The 20,299-nt window shown below is 46.0% G+C and overlaps 1 protein-coding gene across 1 annotated transcript; it reads right to left on the minus strand.

The window, feature by feature from the left end:
- Nucleotides 1–246: 246 nt before the first annotated feature.
- pde1a (phosphodiesterase 1A, calmodulin-dependent) lies at nt 247–15,801 on the minus strand. The gene is made up of 17 exons (XM_061089025.1): nt 15,472–15,801; nt 15,347–15,423; nt 10,742–10,768; nt 7,643–7,756; nt 7,375–7,557; nt 6,418–6,484; nt 5,730–5,846; nt 4,210–4,350; nt 4,002–4,102; nt 3,621–3,746; nt 3,389–3,490; nt 2,614–2,734; nt 2,166–2,247; nt 1,658–1,778; nt 893–1,077; nt 385–576; nt 247–299 (listed from the first exon to the last, which is right to left on the minus strand). Exons 1-17 carry the CDS (start codon nt 15,799–15,801, stop codon nt 247–249), a joined length of 2,139 nt encoding a protein of 712 aa, XP_060945008.1.
- Between the last annotated feature and the right edge of the window lie 4,498 nt (nt 15,802–20,299).

Here is a 20,299-nt window from a genome sequence, read left to right on the forward strand (position 1 = left end):
GAGTCTCTAATAAAACCACAACACGTTACCACATGTTATCTGATGAATCTGTGAAAGTGATGTTTCATGGTCGGTTGTAAACATAAGGTCCGGTGGCCGGGTTCGGGTTCGGGTCCTCGTTCGAGGGCCGCTGACTCCGCTCGTTTACACACAAGAGTCCGATCTCCTGTCCACCGCACAGTGCCGCCTGTTGCCATGGTGATCTGCAACAGCCAGATATAGTGGCGAGTTTGACGCAAAGCGTCATCAGACGTTTTCAGGCACTTGGTCGGCGACGCCCTCCTTCTCCTCGCCTGCCCCTGAAAGCGTTACCATAGCAACAGGTGAGTTCACTGAGAATAAAACTTCAGGGCGTGAGAATTCAAACGTGTGTCGTGTTTGTACCGTTCCAGGTCAGGTGATCCGCAGGCATCTGGTCGGCTGATTGGTCGTCATGTGTTTCACCTGGCGAGTCCTGTGATTGGTCAGCGGTGTGTTCGTCAGGAGGGCTGTGGTTGGGTGAGGCTTCAGACTGGACCTCTGAGCCGATGTTAGACTCCGCCTCCTCTTGTTTCTCTTTCTCCCTATTGGCCAGTTCTGTGCACGACAGACACATGAAGATTTCAAATCTATGAATTAAAGGAAACGTGACACAAAGCTAATGACAGCTAACAGGAGGGTTGCATTAAGCAAAGTGGAGCTGTGAGCTAAACGCTAACATCGCTACGCTGCAACTCTAATATCGGGATGTTTCACGTGAACCATCTTAGTTTAGCATGCGAGCATTTGCTTATTTGCACTTAACACAACTTAAGCACAAATACACTCAACAACCGCAAAACATAAGTTAATACACTCTGTGCGTGTGTATGTGTGTGTGTGTTTGTGTGTGTGTGTGTGTGTGTGTGTGTACCGTGCACAGACAGCTCTTTCCAGCGGTCCTTGTTGCTGGCGATGACGCCCGAGAGGTGGAGCCTCAGAACCTGAAGGTCAATTGCGGTCAGAGAAAAGTCCATCTGTCCATCATCATTGTTTCCATGGCGATTGCTGCTGTGTCTCTGCACCGACTCCACGGTAACGGAGCCACTTCCTGTGAGACTGAAACAGATCAGACACACGAGCTGAAGGTAAGAACCAGTGGAGCGTCACGTGGTGCTTTAGTCACATGTTCAGTTTTTGGTCCAATCGCGTGAGACCATGACTTCATCTTGACCAATTAGAAGGCTCGTAAACATGTACACGGATCTAATGCAACGCTTAATTGGATTTCTACGACTTTCGTTTAGCTTTTCTTCAGACAACCAGATATTTAATAATGATGCTGATCTAGTTTCATATCTGTTCAAAGCTTGAGAGTGAAACAGTCCAGTTCAGAAATGATTATCAATACCTGACCTTGCATACAGTAGCAGTATTAGTAGTAATAGTAGTAGTAGCTTATGCTATGTTAAAATAGTGACATTTAGCCTGTAATAAGTCTCAGAGCACATAAATATACAAAGTTACATATTTAAATAACTTGTTTTGTCCAACAAATAGTTCGACATCTTGATTTTTCTTTAAAAACACAAACAACAGAATTTTATTTTGTTTGGGAAAATGATCAAAAAATTTTCTCGAAACGGAATTTTCAATTGTTAATAAGTATTTATTAGTTAAGTAATAGTAGTAGTAGTACCTGGACCTCCTGTTCCCACTCTGTCTGGCCTTCCTATCCTCTTCTATCAAAGGTCCAATCACCTTCTCGGTCGTGTCGATCAGAACAGTGAAGGTCGGCTCCACAATGAAATCGATGAAACCTTCAAAACAGACGTGATAGAAGAAAGACAATATTACTGAGGTCAGGAACCAGTGGGTGGAGGTGATGCACGTGGAAGCTGAAGAGAGTCGGGCCGGTGGTGAATCACCAGAGGAGTTCACAGCTGACGCAGATGAAGCTCGACCAAGTTAGTTTTACTAAGGGAAATTTAAACTATCAAAAAAATGGTTGACGACCACAATGTGAAGCTCATGGTAAAAGTGTCCAGCATCAAGAGCGACGCTGACCCAGCGTGGGTTTGTTACATGTGTGAAGTTGACTTTGTGTTTGTTTGATTCGCTCGAGAGTTTATGAGACACGTATTAAAACATGTGGAATATAAGATGTATTGTCCTGTCGGTCACATTGGGGTGGAGCTGCCTCTTACCGATCTGTGATTGGGCGATCATGGTGGCCTTCCGGTCACAGAGAGGAGAGAAGGGCAGACCCAGGTCCACCTCTTTATCTCCCTGGAACAGAAACAAGGGGAAACAGGAAACCTCTTTGGTTTACTGCTGAATCAATGAATGTAGAATTCTCTCACATCAGAGCAGATAAACACATTGCTTGTGAATATTTTACTTTTGTTTTTGTGTGGAATAAACAAATGTTATATAACTACTAACTCTCTTTTTAATAGCGTTTCCAGATGGAGAATGACCTCGTCTATTTCAGTGACTTTAAATTAAGAAGCATCTCCACTTCCTCCCACCGCCTGAATATACCTGAAGAGGCAGGATTTATGACTTATACTGCACCCAGCCACCAGGGGGCAATGTTTCGACTACACTTTAGTGATCTGCCCTGTGTGTGTGTTGTGTGTGTGGTGCACACACCTGTTGAAAGAACTCCTCCATCAGACTGTGGGTCCAGCGGTGGTGCAGCGGCCAGGCTTTGGCCGGATGACTGATGTCGGCAGCGTGAAGCATCAGAGACAAAACCTTCACTTTGTCGATGCTGAGCGACAAAGAACCAAGTTTAAATGAGTGTGATGGGATGAAATGTGAGAAACACACACACGCACAGACACACACACACAGACACACACACACACACACACACACACACACACACACACACTCCTGTATGAAAGGTGTCTGTTTAGCATGTGGATCACGTGCTTCTCCAGAGAGCAGCAGCAGCAGAGCAGCATGTCGAGAGCAAACCTCATCCAAGCGTGGGTTTGGAGCGTGACAGCTGCCCCCCCACCCCGACCCCCCTCACACACACCTCCACACCACTGACAGACAGGGGGAGGGACTCAGGGACTCAGAGACCAGTCTGGTCCAGCAGCCTGCAGAACCTTGTGTTGGACCAGGACACAGAACTCCCACAGTCTGTCTCCACTGGCCCACACAGAGCTTCAGAACATGTACTCTGAATAGTTTTAATATTAATGTTGAAGCATCATGTGAAGAGCTTTGGATCAGAGTTGTGAGCAAAATCTGTTTCATACAGATAATGATCGTGTCTTTCTCCAATCATCTGAAACGACTTGAAAACAAACTCAACATGAAAATGAATCTAATAAACTGAAACACAGGATGAGAGATTGGAGAGAAACTTGAGTGACGCAGATAAGAGGTCAAAGGTCACGTCAGCAGCACTGACCTGTCAGTCTGGCTCAAGGTGTTCCTCATGGTCTTGATCTGCTGGAAGTGACAGGACATGTCTGTGGACATCACCATCTCTATGACCAGAGACCTCAGCTCCCTGTCAACCATCACAGAGCCGTTAGTGATACCTCATCAGTGTGTGTGTGTGTGTGTGTGTGTGTGTGTGTGTGTGTCTGTGTGTGTGTGTGTGTGTGTGTGTGTGTCTGTGTGTATGTGTGTGAGACCACCTCCAGTCGTCCTTGTTCAGGTTGATCAGGATGTTCATGTCCTCTTCTGCCATCAGCCTGTAGGCGGCGCTGATGTGATGGTTCTCCAGCACCGACCTGTCGTTGTAAAAAATCGCCACCTCCGACCTGACACACACACAAACACACACACACAGACACACACACACGTACACAAACACACATACACACACACAACATTTCAAAAAACAATTCCAACAATCTCAGTCCATTCTTCGATTCTCTCGACAAACCCATGTGATGGATTCAAACTTGACGATTCTGTTGAGGATCCTAGAAAAGCATTCGTTATACTGCACTTGCTGTTACCATGACAACTGTCTTTAATAATAACCATTATAATAGAATCTGTCTTCACGTTACCTGGCGTGGATGTGGAAGTTGTTGGTGGTTCCTGTGTGTTCAAAGTCGTGAATCGCTGCAGCGAAAACCATCGCAAGGATCTCCAGCTCACTGAGCCAGTGCTGCACACACACACAAGTGTTTCAGTTCAGGAGAAGGCAAGTGTGTGTGAGTGCGTGTGTGTGTGTGTGTGTGCGTGTGTGTGTGTGCGTGTGTGTGTGTGTTTTACCATCAGTCCAGTGTGCATCATCAGGAAGTGGGCGGTCTGAGTGACATCAGCGGCGTGGATCAGGTTGTGGTACGGGTTCTTGTGTTTGCTGTAGCCGTTCTCCAGAGCTTCCACGAACTGCACCAGAGCCTGCACGGGGATCTGAACACACAAGTACAGGTAGTACAAGTACTACAGGGGATACAAGTACTACAGGGGATACAAGTACCACAGGGGATACAAGTACTACAGGGGATACAAGTACTACAGGGGATACAAGTACTACAGGGGATACAAGTGCTACAGGGGATACAAGTAGTACAGGGGATACAAGTACTACAGGGGATACAAGTACTACAGGGGTTACAAGTACTACAGGGGATACAAGTACTACAGGGGATACAAGTACTACAGGGGATACAAGTACTACAGGGGATACAAGTACTACAGGGGATACAAGCACGACAGGGGATACAAGTACTACAGGGGATACAAGTAGTACAGGGGATACAAGTAGTACAGGGGATACAAGTACTACAGGTGGTAAAGGTAGTAAGGGGATACAAGTACTACAGGGGATAGAAGTAGTACAGGGGATACAAGTACCACAGGGGACACAAATATTACAGGGGATACAAGTGCTACAGGGGATACAAGTAGTACAGGGGATACAAGTAGTACAGGTGATACAAGTACTACAGGGGATACAAGTACTACAGGTGGTAAAGGTAGTAAGGGGATACAAGTACTACAGGGGATACAAGTACTACAGGGGATACAAGTACTACAGGGGATACAAGTAGTAGAGGGGATACAAGTACTACAGGGGATACAAGTAGTACAGGGGATACAAGTAGTACAGGTGATACAAGTACTACAGGGGATACAAGTACTACAGGGGATACAAGTACTACAGGGGATACAAGTAGTACAGGGGTTACAAGTACTACAGGGGATACAAGTACTACAGGGGATACAAGTAGTACAGGGGATACAAGTAGTACAGGTGATACAAGTACTACAGGGGATACAAGTACTACAGGGGATACAAGTAGTACAGGGGATACAAGTACTACAGGGGATACAAGTACTACAGGGGATACAAGTACTACAGGGGATACAAGTACTACAGGGGATACAAGTAGTACAGGGGATACAAGTAGTACAGGGGTTACAAGTACTACAGGGGATACAAGTACTACAGGTGGTAAAGGTAGTAAGGGGATACAAGTACTACAGGGGATACAAGTACTACAGGTACTGTGATGTGAGCCAAGGTAGAAGTTTCCCACCAGCTCTCCGAGTTAGCCACCTTAGCTAAGCTAGCTGTGTCCTCTGACTGATCTCGTAAAGATCAAAGGAGGGCTATCCGAGGTCGGCTGTGATTGGTTCGCCACAGTTCAGATGATTTCACTCATCATGTTTCTGGTCTAATATAACGAACACCTCATTGACAAATTAAGGAGGTTAAACACTGGGTGGTCATTGGATGGGGGGGTGGGGGTGGGTGGGGGGGTTGAGTGACATGAAGGTGTTTGTACCCTGAACCTGTTGATGAGGTCGTAGCGGGTCAGCAGGTCGTACACGATGAACTTGAGGGCGTGGTCTCCGGTGGCCTCGTGGAAGGAAAACACATCAAACGACCACTGGTCCACTTCCTGGAAAACAACCAATAAAACGCCACCGTCTCATTGGCTGAATAAAGTCCGACATGAGACAGAGCAGTTAAACACAGCAGCTGATTCAGTGTAATGTTGTGTATCTGCCAGGAGAGGGCAGTGTGATGTCAGTTTACACTGGAGCTGTTTCACCAGTTAAATGACGTTCATTAGGTCATAATGACAGTTCGAGTGTCATACCTCCCCCTTCCTTCTTTATCTCCTTGTTTCCTTCGCTACCTACATTCTTTCTCTCTTCACTTCCTTCATTTCGTCCTCCTCCCTCTTTCGTTACCACTTCTCTTTCTTCTTTGCCTCCTCATTCATTTCAATCCCTACTTCCTTTTTCCTTTCCTATCTTGACTCTACTTCCTTCTTTCCTTTCCTAGCTCCTCATTTCTTCCATTAAGTCGTCCTCCTTCGTTCTCTGCATCCTCCTTAAATGAATGATTGTTTTCACACTCTGATCAATTTGACTTTCTCTTCTTCCAATTATGTCAGTGATGTCACTTCCTGTCAATTATGATGTCACTTCCTGCTCATGGGACAGCTGCTGCAAAACAGTTTTTACCTTCAGAGCTGTCAAAGCCGTGGGCGGGTAGGTGAGACCGGCCATGTTGGACGTCCGCCTGTACATCCTGACACACACACACACACACACACACACACACACACACACACACACACACACACACACACACACACACACACACAGAGGTAAAGATACCACGCACAGACCCCCACATACGTGCAGTTGCATGTATATAAACACTGTTCACACTCAGACCCACGCCCGCCGCCCTCGTCCACAGTTGGGGACCAGGATGGATTGTTAGTTGCCACGGTAACCGCCTTCTAAACACACACAGAGCGAGCGCTGGCTCGGCGCAGCACATACTTTTTGATTTCATGCGTCATTAAGCTGCAGCAGATGAACTGATACCGTTGTGCTGTCACTGTGAGTCATTTACACGCTAACGACACTGGACCTCGGTTTCCTCCGCACGACCTCGTTCTCCGGCTCGCTCCGCCGCTAACATCGTTACACCTCGTGCTCGACCTCGCGAGGACATCTGCTCGACCCGATGTTTTCAAGAAGCTGATGATTTGAACCCACTGAACATTTGAAATAATCATTTAACACGACACATTTATTCTTCTAAGTGGCTGAAAGTATGTGAACCCTCCTGTGCTGATTCTTCTCGTGTGCAATGACTTGAAAAAACAGAAACTCAGAAGACTATTGAAATATCAGCTTAATGTTTTACTTTTGGGAGAAGTGGAAAAGTGTGTTAAACAATAACAGTGGAAACTGATTGGATGAATAAACGATCGAGCTTCCTCCAGGAGACACGAGCAGATAAAATCATCATCACATTCATTCATCCATAATTTTCCTTCTGGGCTTTGATTGACACTTTATTAATTGCATCATCTTTCTGCCCTCTGCTTCTACAGCAGCACCTGATTAGAGCCACATACTCCCAAATGCTAATGTTCACACAACATGAACATGAGCAGAGTTTACCTCTCTACAAAGATCCCAGCCTGCACGGCGTGGACGATGCTCCTGAACCTCGGCTTCTCCTCAGGTCGACGCTTGGCCACGCCCATCTTCCTGGTGAAGGTGCACGCCAGCCAGTCACGCACCTCGCTGGGCACTGACTCCGCCTGCAGGTCGCTGAGCTCGTCCTCGGTGTCCAGCAGACGCCTGGAGGCCAGAGAGACACGTCTGTTAGTCACAGTGAGGACGACGGGTTGGACATTAATTCTCGACACCTGCGTCCACGTCCTACTTGGTCTCATCGGTGTAGACGGCGTCCAACATGGCGGCAGCGAGCTCCAGGTTCCTGCGGAGCTCCTGCAGGTCCACCACGCCGCGGTCCATCTGCTCCAGGACGGCCTTCAGCCTGACAACACAAACACACACGTGTCTACTTATTAGCATACACTACATTAGAGACACACACAACACAGTGCTGTGATATAATGAGAATCATTAACAAAGTAGAATTCCACCTGAAATAATGACAATGGTAAGTGGCTCATGAATGAGAACTATTTATTCTCTGGATCTATTAGAGTTCATGATGATGATGATGATGATGATGAGCGGTGTTAGATGGTTTCAATCTCACATGAAACAAACAGAAAAGACAGTTTGTTGTCATGTTGACGCAGTGAGGGATGATGGGAGTTGTAGTCTTCTTCCTTCAGTGTTGATGGATCAGGAGCTGATTCTCCTCAGACGTCTCCTCCTCTCAAAACTGATTCAATCCAGTGAAAACACAGAATAAAGCAGCTTCACATTAAGTATCAGTGTTTCTCTGACACGAGTCAAGTTGCTATGTTCCCTGAAGACTTCAGATCCAGACGTTCAACAACTAAAATCCTTCATCCTCTTTCGATATGAAGTTAAAAACCACCAAGTTTTTTAAAATGTGACTTCAAACTTGATAAAAAGACACAACACCGACACAAAGAGGATCTGATCCCACCGACAGGCGACCACATGAAACCGTTACCTGGATTTAAACTACAGGTTTCTGTGAGGACACACCTCAGCTCCCAGGTCCGGTTGATATTAACGTGGTGAAGTTTCGGATTACAAAGTGAAACCAACGAGAGCAGCAGGCGTCGGGCTTCATGCACCTGCTGACTGACAGCCGCCCCCCCCCCCCCCCCACTCTCCGTCCCCTGCTCCCACACAGCTGCTGTCCCGTTCACACCAAACAACCAGAACATGGAGATCTGCTTCCTCCAGATGGACTCATGTCAGCCGGCCTCCTGTCAATCACCACAGTCTCTCTCCTGCAGGATATCTCCTTCAGCTGATCTGGAGCTCACAACACCTCCATGGACCAGTCTTTGAGATTAATCCTGTCACATCTCAGGCCTAATTCAGTCTGGATTCATTTCTCCGGTGGAGAGAGAGAAGAGCTGCGTGTCCTCGTCCAACATCTCAGCCTGTTCACCGAGGCCGGGCCGAGCTGCACCACATCTCACAGAGGACATGTTCAAACCTGGTGTTAAACATCCGTCCTGAGAGATACCATCACGATCTCAAAGCTTGTCTGTTCACATGTGGTATTAAAATGTCTCCTGAACCGTGGGATCTCACTTCAGAGACACAGAGACAGACAGAGACGTCAGGACGGCTGAATGAATGAATACCAACCTTTGAAAGGTTTAAGAACTCATTATGGTCACATTGAGGACAGATTGTGATGCTTTCAGACCCAGAACCTCCTGGACTCAGATCATTAGAGTCATGTAATGTCAGCTTCTGGTTGGTGCTGCTCTCTCCACAGCCCCGTGTTGTTTGGAAACTTTCCCTCTTTAAAGAAACGTCTAATCAACTAAGAGCTGTTCCAGTTTACAGTGAATCTCTGTGTCACTGGATTAGCTTGATCCTAAAGTAAAGACTTATAAACCCAATGATTCTCAGGGAAGCTCTGAACCTATTTTTCTCTTTTATCTCAAATCAAATTAATGGAGGATTATTCTGGACAGACATGAATTAATTCATGTGCATGTTCAGAGTTCGGATTCTGAGAAGGAGGTTGATATGACTCCACTCTGATCCACGTCTTTTGTCTTTTATCTAGATTCAACTTTATCCTCCAGCTCCTCTACGATGTTAATCTGCTCTCAACAGGTTTTAAGGAGGTAGAAAGTATATCTCAATATATTAAGAGATGCAGAGTGGGCGTGAGGCTGGAGTCGGGACCCCGGAGACATGTGCTCACCTAGCCCCCCCCCCCCCACAGTCCTGCTCCGTACAGGATGGAGGGATGAGGCACAGACAGAGGGAGGAGGGATGTTTACTGCAGGACACAGGGACTGTGAACAGCAGAGGAGACGACTACTGGGAGACATAAAGACTCTGCTGCGGCCAGGCATCCTGCCATCGTCATGGCAACCAAACATCGTCTCGTAAACTGGATGAAATCTGTTTCAGTTGCCATGGTTTCAACTGGAGTCAGAATGGGCGAAGACGGGGGGGGGACGGGGGGGGTTAATGATCCAAGACGGCAGAAATTCAAGCTTTTAATTTTCATTAGAATTCCCAGGGCCTCGGTTATTACTCTATTGGTTTGGTAGTTGTTCACAGGGGAAATGTAACTAAGTACATTTACTCAACTACCATTTGACTTTACTCAACTACCATTTGACTTTCGTCCACTACATTAAAGAGGGAGTGTTGTACTTTTGTAGGCTCCACAGTTTCTCCTCCTCCTCCTGAGCTCCTGTATGAAGTCTAAATCCAGGAGCAGTGTGAACAGCAGAGGATCCTCCGCTCTGCCATCACCTGACAACCTGTCAGGTGATGTAAACATGATCACATGACCTCTGCAGCAGAGGTAACGGGTCACTTCCTGTCTGCTGCACCCGGCTGCTCCACCTCTCACCTGAACCATGAGGAGGATCTGATGCTGAATGAGGCTGTGAAGAAAACCTGCTGCTGTGTTGTTCAGCTGTGAAACTAAATCTGGAGACAGTGAGTCAGTCCACGAGTCAGTCAGTGGGCGACTTGGTCAGTGACTCGGTCAGTGACTCGGTCAGTGACTCGGTCAGTGACTCGGTCAGTGACTCGGTCAGTGACTGAACGATGAAACAGTATCAACAACCAAACAGCTCACTTCTGAGTTTACAGTCAGACAGTCAGTGAACACAATGTGAAAATGAGTGTGTGAATAAAAATAGAGACGGAAACCAGAGACAGGTGCAGACAGACAGACAGACAGACAGACCAGGTGTGTGTAGGAGTGAGAGCCTCTTCAGTCGTCTACTTCAGACTGAGAGATTCCCGTCTGTGTGTGAGTGTGTGTGTGTGTGTGTTTGTGTGAGTGTGTGTGTGTGTGTGTGTGTGTGTGTGTGTGTGTGTGTCTTACCTCTGCGAGGTACTTTTGTATTTCTGCCTGTAGACAAAAACAAAAAAGAAGACTCAGTCCGATGAACAGATCACATGATGTTTCCAGGAGCTTCTAACTCATTCAGCAGATTTAGAAAGCTGTCAGTCCATGTCCCATCTGCCAACATGGAGGGGGCGGGCTCTAGAAGCTGAAGAGCCGCCGGGCGCCAGGGAGCGTTTGGGCTTCACTCGTGGGAGCCATCATGTATATGTATGTACATCTGTGTGAAGCAGGAGAGGAAGCTGAGATCATCTGAAGATCCCACAGTGCCGACACGGGAAATAACAAATCCAACCAAAGACAGAATTCATTAGGTGTTATGATGATGCTTAATGTCCACATGTTGTGTTACTGTGAAGTTCATTACTGTAATGTATAACAAACCAACGTTAAAGTCAATGTCAACACAACACAGGAGTTAATAACTCCATCGTCTTTGCTCGAGGCTGAATCCATGAACGTTCCTGTGAAGACGTCCTGCAGGGTGTGAACCTGCAGCTGGATATCAGGCGTCTGAACATCTGAAATTAGTAGGGCTGGGCAACGATTAAAAGTTTTAATCGCGATTAATCGCATGATTTCCCTGATTAATCACGATTATTCGCATTTGTATACGCAAAATCCAATAATGAATTAAAAAGTAGTGTATAGCGCAATTTTATTTTCAATGTTCTGCCATATGAACGAAAGTGCCATAACATTTGTTGTGCAAACACTTTTAACATCAGCATTTAATACAGTAGCAGATAGATAAAATATTCAGTGTAAATCTCAACTTAACAATGTTATCAAAGCAAATACAAAGTTAAAGCTCAATGCCACTGCCAGGGCATTAATGTTATCCTCTTCGTTATGAAACATGTATACTCCTCCCTGCGTCTAACGTAGTCTGCCGAAGCCTCGCTCCACTCGCTGTTTCGTTGAGTGATTTGCTGAAATCAACTGTGTGTTTTGCATTCAGGTGATATTTTAGACTGGAAGTTCTCCGGTGATAAGAAAATTCACCTTGGCAGTGGCTACTAACTTTGGTTCTGTCGACTCCGCCGTCTGGAAGAACTTTAAAATGAAAATGGCCATGTAAAAGCTCCGTACCCTTATCCATGGTTGTTTATCCGCCAATTATTTTCTTTTTTCCGGTTCCGCAGCAGTCAGCAACAGACTTTCACAAAATAAAAGCCTGACTTTCACAATAAAACAATAAATAATCAAACCTGAGTTAATGTGAGATAAAATAATTAATCGAGTTAACTCATCACTTGAGTTAACTCGATTAAAACGAGTAAACTTGCCCAGCCCTAGAAATTAGCCAATCAACATCTGGGATCTGACCCCGGCAGCTAATCACAGGTGGTCGTCCACCGGCCTGCGTGGTCAGAGCACCTCCCCCTCAGGAAGCAGCGGAGGGGGAGGAGCTGCATGGTGCTCCTCCTTCAGAGAAGAGGAGGCTGCAGCGCGACAGGTGAGGAAGAGGAAGTTTGATGAGTCACCTCACTGATGACTCTGCTGCTCTGTGGCGTCCGTTCACCTCACGCTCTTCCTTCTGTGCATTCTCACCACCGCGCATGTGAAATATAGATTATTCTCAGATGTGTTACTTCTCTGCGTGGCTCTTGTTTTGCGATGCAGCACCACAGGGGGTCTCACGCTCTTCTAGAAGTTAACTCCATCTACAGAACACCGCCTACGTGACGGCCGAGCAGAGCAGAGCATCCATTCAAATGAAACCGTGTGGTAATAAACCATCTGCAGTGCGCACACACACACACACACACACACACACACTGGTTTCATTTTAATACATTTTCAGGTGACTGGACATATAAATAACTCTCTGACTTGCCTTTTATTGTGTTTTTATTAAAGTGACTGAAGCGTTTCAGCTGATATCTGATCTATTTACTGCTTCAGAAAACACTCGACTAACTCTCCACTGCCCCCCCCCCCCCCCACAGCCTATGAATAAAAAAGAGAGGTTGATTTAAAATGAATTTAATAAAATACTCAGCATAACATGTTAAAAAATAAAGGAACAATTGCTGTCCCGTCCCCTTTTCTCTTTTTCATTATCTTCAGCAGAGTTTGCTGCATCAAAATACTGTAACCATGGAAACTAGAGGTGATGAAAAAAAAGACTTGTTTGTTTCAACCCCGAACATCACAGACGTTTAATGTTGATCTGAAGATTACGGATCGTATCTTTCATCACAGAACTGAAACGATCAATCTGGACACTGAACACACTGAACACACACACACACACACACACACACACACACACACACACACAATGTGAAACTGCTTATTTCGTGATGACATTGGTGAGTTGATTATTTCTGCTGCACTTTTCGTTAATGCAGATCAAACTTCTACAAAATAGACGCTTTACTCGTTGTTTACCAGACGAGACGTTGTTGTGCCTCAGCAGCCACATTCCTTCAGGGCAGACAGACCTGATGCTACAATCATTTCATATTGGAACATGCTCAGAAATGCTGCTCAAACATTTTGAACGTGTCACTGAAGAACATGTGGTTCTGTTGCTGCGTTTGTGCTGCATGAAGGTCGACCTCTAGAAAAGATCGACTCCTCTCTCAGGAGTCAACGCAGGTACCGGCCGATTCATACACAGGTGCTGTCAGGTCAGAGAGGAGGAGAGAGAGAGAGAGAGAGAGAGAGAGAGAGAGAGAGAGAGAGAGAGAGAGAGAGAGAGAGAGAGAGAGAGAGAGAGAGAGAGACAGACAGAGAGAGAGAGGGAGAGGGTTGCAACCAGGGCCGGGTCTAGACAGGCATGTATGAGGGGGCAGCCACAAATCTTGAGGGGTCATTGTGCTTTATTATATTATTATTATTATAAATTGGGATTTAGTTTGAGGGGGCACAACATTTATTTGAGGGGGCCAGGCCCCCTCTTGCCCCTGCCTAGACCCGGCCCTGGTTGCAACCAGAGAGAGAGAGAGAGAGAGAGAGAGACTGACAGACAGAGAGAGAGAGAGAGAGGGTTGCAACGAGAGAGAGAGACAGACAGAGAGAGAGGGAGAGAGAGAGAGGGTTGCAATGAGAGAGATAGAGAGAGAGAGAGAGAGAGAGAGAGAGAGAGAGAGAGAGAGTGCGCAGTGTAATATCACTTTTTTCATGGCTTTGATAGGAGAATGATCTGATCTAAATAATCAAACTGAATCTGTAAAGTTCATATTCACAAATCCCAGTTTGTCCATCTAATAATAATCACCTTCAACATTAAACTTTGTACGATGAAACCTCCTTGAAAATCTGTTTAAAAAAAGAATAAAACTTGCTCCTAAACTGAGTCAATGAAATGAAAACAAAGATGCTGTGATGTCCGACCTGTGAGAGATTGTCTGACCTCAGTTATTTCTGTTCAGCTACTTGTTGAATTCAGCGTTTCTATTCTTACACCTTCAGTGTTTGTCTCTCGGTGAATCTCTTCTGACAGTGTGTTTATTACAGGATCTGGAAAGAGTCAGACACTTCTCTTGGCGTCGACTTCAAGTAATGTCTGTTAGTCAGAGGAAGAGCTGCCAACAGGCCTGAACTGGAGTGAGAGAGTTTCTCTTCACTGCTGCTGATGTGAGGAACGTTCATTAAATCAAACTGCTGATGATCTGTCTGCAGGAGACTGGATGAACGAGAGAGGTAATCGTACAAATAAAATGTAAACATGTGCAAAGTTAAACTCAATCCTTAAGCTAAATATAACTATCAGCTTCATGCTTCTTTACAAATTCACTTAATTACAAACAAAGAGCGTTTTAATGATGAAAAATGTATCTGCATCTAAATCTGAACGAATGCTCGACTGTGTTTCTTCCTCTGTGGACACAGATCCAATATTTAATATTTAATATCTCATATCTCATCAGACAAACTTTGTTTTTTATGTGCAGCCATGAAATAATCCAAAGCATAATCACATAATTACAGATTAAACAAAACAACTGTATATATGTTAATGATGTTAAAAAATGCTAATGATTCTGTCCTCAGACAGGGTCATGCTAGCTGTTTCCCTCTGTTTCCAGTCTTTGTGCTAAGCTAAGCAGCTTCCTGCATGTGAATGTGGCGGGACTCTGATCTGAGGACGAGCTGCAGGACGCAAACATCTGCTCTGCCTCATTCTCTCTCTCTCTCTCTCTCTGTCTCGCTCCTAATCTCTCTATCTTTGCTGCATCGCAACGCTCTGTCGTTGCCATGGCAACAATGGACAAGAACAAAAAGACCTGCTGCTTTTCTTTTTTCACTCTGCTGCCGGAGCCTCAGATTCAGACGGATGTGTTTCCTGCTGCGACGCTGGCTCGAAGCTCCGGAGGTAAAACATCGGACGTGTCATCACACCCCCCCACCCCACCCCCCCCCCACTCATGTTCAGTTATGTTGCACACCCACTGACGTCTGTCACTCATCATCTTCAGTCCGTGCCAACATCACCACGGCAACCGTGCCACCACGCTGATGCCGTCCCCGTGGTCGTCGGGTTGATTCCAGAACGAACAGTGATTGATCCAACGCATCACTAATTATTAATAGAGACATTACATCATCAGCCAGCTGAGTGTGTTTACTCACATTCCTCTCAGTCGAATCAGGACCTGGTTGTTAAGGTTCTGCTCCACAGGATCCACAAAGTCCTGCACCTCCTCAAGCTGCTGCACCTCCTCAAGCTGCTGCACCTCCTCAATCTGCTGCTGAACCTCCTCTGTCTGCTGCTGCTGCACCTGCTCTGTGTGCTGCTGCTCAGTCTGGAGCATCTCCTCAGACTGCGCCTCCTCCTCCTCTTCAGTTTGCTGCAGCTCCTCAACCTGCTGCTCCTCCTCCCTCTGCTCCTGTTCACTCTGCTGCACATCCACATTCTCCTGGTCCTCCTTCACCACTTCACTCTGTTGCATCTTGTCCTGTTTTTGCTGCATCTCCTCCTCCTGCTGCACCTCCTCCTGCACCTTGTGTTGCTCCTGCTGCACCTCCCCTTCACATGGCACTTCCTCCTGCTCGGGCAGCTGCGCCTCCTCCGCCTCTTGGTTCATCTCGCGCTGGGTGGGGAGGAGTTGGAGGAGCAGGAGGTGTCTTGAGGCTCGTAGTAGAGTTGTGTTCTCGGGGGGGCAGGACGTCTCTCACTCCGACTCACTCGTGGGAACATAGACGCCGATTACGCCCATTTGGGGTTCGATGAAACTTCCCTCAACTTCCTGTGATGTCACCTGTCGGCACGGCCAATCCCAGACAGTGACCTCTGACACGACCCGTTGGTGGAGCACAGGGGTTAAAGGTCACCGGACAAGGTGCAGGGTTCTGATGAAGTTGAGAAGCAGGAGACGGACGCCGTCCACAAGTAAACAAAGTGATCAGCTGACGACTTCCTCCGGCTCAGCTCCGCACTCCGGCACTGCGGCGGCAAAATGATCCAGCTGAATGTCCCAGAGCATCGCCGTAGCAACGCTCAGAGGAAGTCAACCAGCAATAAAGACAGGATGGAGTGAGAGGGAGAGAGAGAGAGAGAGAGAGAGAGAGCGGGAGGAGAGGAGAGCGATGGAGGAGGACAAAGGAGAAGCAGAGAACATCAGAGCGTTTCCGTGGTAACTCAACAACGGTTGCTAAGAGTGATGGAATCCTGCAGCTGACAGAGCTGACTCCTCCTCCTCCCAGTTTCAAACACACACAACTTTGTCCCTCGCTCGCCACTGCATCGGCGTGTGTGTGGGTTCTACACAACGATGATGTCATGTTCCTGAAAATGAGAGTCACCTCTTCAGTCAAAGAGCAGGACCAGTCAGAGGGAGGTCCTGCTGGCGCCCTCTAGAGGCCGTGGTGGTCATTTCAGCCCCAACATGAACGTGTCAGATAGAAATACACTTATTTCACGCTGGTGTGTCTCACAACTCTGATGTGGAGTCGGTGAATCAAAGGCCTCAGCAGCTCAAACAGAACACGACAACATGTACGAGCGTGAACCTGAAAAATACAACTTTACAATTTGTTTCCCATGAATTATTCAGACTCTTACACACACACACACACACAGACACACACACACACACACACAGCGTCACCTGTGGTTCTCCTGTCCTCCTAACTTCAGACACTACATGTGATTTGGACTCTTTCTGGGGACGAGTCACTTTGAACCAAAGCAAGAAGACAACATACATCAGTTTTCTTTTCTCCACAGAAGCTGAGGATGAAAAGCAGATTCTGCAGAGTTGAACCTGTTTATTCTAGATTCTAGAAAAAAACGTATATGTTTTTGTCTGATACGTTTGATTCCAGATGTGTAGCTTCAATAACTGGGATGTTCCCACCAGCTGGAGACAAAGAAGACAAACCCTCAGGTCCTCATGCATTCAGGGGGAAACAACACATGAGATCCATGTGGACGTGAGTCTGGACTTCACAACCAAAGTCTGGGTGTGTGTGTGTGTGTGTCTGTGTCTGTGTGTGTGTGTGTGTGTGTGTGTGTGTGTGTGTGTGTGTGTGTGTCGTTGTCGTCTGTATCACGTGACCAATCAACCGATGACCTCTTGTATAGTTCTCTGTATAATTATCTCTGTATAGTGAAGTAGAGAATAGTGAGTGATTTCAGACACAACTCATAAGTGTGTCCCTCTCTCACACACACACACACACACACACACACACACACACACACACACACACACACACACACACACACACACACACACACACACACACACACTGGGGCCCCCTGGAGGCTGAAGGCCCCTGTTGGGATAATGGTGTTAATTAAAATCCTTGTTATGTTGATCCTGGAAGTTTCTGTTAAATGTTCAAACAATTTTAATTTATTTTCTAAAAATGTTTCCACAGAACATCAGAGACAGATCCTGGTTCAGGGGGTTCACTCAGATTATTGTTGTGAAAACATATGAATGTTTGAAGTGTTGACTCTGAAGTCTCTCACCCGGTCTTCACAGTGCAGTGATTGGCCGGTCCACAGACACGCCCCCCAATGCTGCACCTGCTCCTGATTGGCTGCTGCGGCCAGCTCACTGACTTGATTGGCTGCAAGGAGTCACCTATCGGAGGCAGAGGAAGAGGAAGACTTTAGATAAAGATGGAAGACGGCGTTCCAAAGTTAAAACCAGCCTCCTCCGCGTCAGCAGATGGTTTCCAGTTAAATAAAGACGTTAAATAAACGTTTGTCATTTCAGGTTGTTCTTATCTGATCCGTTTGGTTTGAATTTGAATTTGATGATATGAAATGGGCCGAGACGTGATGATTGACAGCTGAGCCTGACTCCTGATTGGTTGAGCACATGTATGGGTGTGACCTTGTTACCATGGCTCCACTCCACAATCACTAGCATGGGAGCAAGATGGCCGCCTTCATATGTGATATTGTGGCTTCATTTCTGGTGAAATGTGTCGTCCATCTTTATTTCCAGTCAAAGGGTTGAATTATTAAATTAAACCACACAACGTATTTTTCTAAGCACTTTTCCTTGAGCACATTCTCTCCTTTCCTTTCCTTGAGGAGGCTTCAGTGTTTCCTTTGCTGAAGGTGATGAGAGGAAGCTTCAAAGGTCCTGTCCTCTGCACTCAGAGGATTCCACCAGTTTTCATCAGCGCTGCTGCTGAGACACATTTACAATCTTCCTCTGAAAACACACAAATATTTGATTGTGTCACGGAAACTCAGTTGATTTATGTAGAACCTGGTTCGGCCTGATTCCACTTCACTGAGGCTGTGGGAGAATAACAGGAACAGAGTCAAAGGTCACTCTGGACACTTCAAAGTGTTTATCTCTCTGAACACAACCTGCTGAGTCGTTTCACTCCTCCTGCTCCTCTGAGGCTGTTCTTTCACAAAACTGACCCCCCCCCCCCCCACACACACACACACACACTTACACAAAACTGCAAAAGACGTCAGGCCTAAAAATAGATGAAGCTTGAAAAGAACTGCTGAGGGGAAATTAAAAGGAAACTGGGCCGGATGAGACCAGGAGACAAACGAGTGAAACCAGAAGCTCCTGTTTGGACAGAGAATGTCCCAGACACATTCTCATTGTGTGTTCATGTGTGTGTTCTTGTGTGTGTTAGTGTCCATGTGTCTCCATGTTGTCCAGCACAGCAGCTCTCGTGCTCGTAAGCAAACCCTCACGACAACATACGGACCGTCTGATTGGCCGCTGGACCAACTAACTGCTTAATGGTTCTTCATAATCAGCATCGACACTGAAGAGACAATTAAAGATGACCGCGTGGGCGACTGGAGGACCATGTGTGTGTGTGTGTGTGTGTGTGTGTGTGTGTGTGTGTGTGTGTGTGTTTGTGTGTTTCATTAATATTCAGCTCCTTTGTTTTTCAAAAGGCTTTTGAGCAACAAGTAGACAAACCGGAGCAGAGCAGAGAAACATGTTTGTTTTTTAAAGCTCCAACTGTAGAAATCTGTTTAGTTTAATATTTTGTTTGTCTGAGCCGATTCTCAACTGAAACATATTTAATCTACTTTTTGTCCACGAAAATCCTGAATCTGTAAATATGCAAATATTTTTTTGTATTTGTTATTTATAAGATGCATGTTGTGCTTTGATTGGCTCGGAACTCGTTGTGATGTCATGCAGATACAGAACATGTGTTAAACCAGAAGCTGAGCACAGACAAACTTTACTCTGAGCAGGAGAAATTAAATAAACATGAATCATTATATTGATTATTTTTATAATGAAGTTCCAACATCCCATAATCACTCTTTCTGATTTTAAGATTATTTTGTAAATGTCTTAAGTTTGACCCAAGTATTTGATTTTGTTTCATTTTACTGGACATCACTTCAGATACAGAAAGATCTGTTCTGGTCTAAATATTAAATACAATATCATCTTTGTAAAATAGATAAAAAATTAAATATCTAAACCTACAACAGAACTAGTTGATGGCTACACATCACATGATCAAACATCTAAACAATAAGAGCATGAATGACGACATGAGAAAACAAACTGAAGTGAAGACATCATGTTGACCTGTCTTTGTCTCAGCTGTTGACTCCTCACGTGGCGTCACTGTCCCCACCGCCGTCTTCCTGTCCAGAGCCGTGCAGAAGGAGCCCATCGCCAGCAGGAGGAGGAGGAGGAGGAGGAGGATGAAGAGGAGGAGGAGGAGGAGGAGGAGGAGGAGGAGGAGGAGGAGGAGACGCAGGACCCTTAACCTTAGTGGTTTTACACCTGATGGAGAGACATCTTCCTTCTGCTCTCAGCCACATGCTGCAGCTCCCAGACAGATTCTCTCTCTCTCTCTCTCTCTCTCTCTCTCTCTCTCTCTCTCTCTCTCTCTCTCTCTCAGGAGTGGCTTGACGTCTCTTGTCCTTTAACGCAGGTTGAAGACGAGTGTGGACACTTTTCTGTTCATTATTTAATCCAGAATAAACATCACACTTCTGAGCTCCTGGTTGAATCTAACTCTCTTCATCAGGGTTTTCAGCTTCCTGCTAATTTAACTTTTTAATGACAAAGTGAGACAAGCTCAGGTGTTTGTGAGACGTTAATGACGCTGCTCTGTTCC

The sequence above is a fragment of the Limanda limanda genome, chromosome 16 (assembly GCF_963576545.1).
Source record: "Limanda limanda chromosome 16, fLimLim1.1, whole genome shotgun sequence".
Classification (NCBI taxonomy): Eukaryota; Metazoa; Chordata; class Actinopteri; order Pleuronectiformes; family Pleuronectidae; genus Limanda; species Limanda limanda.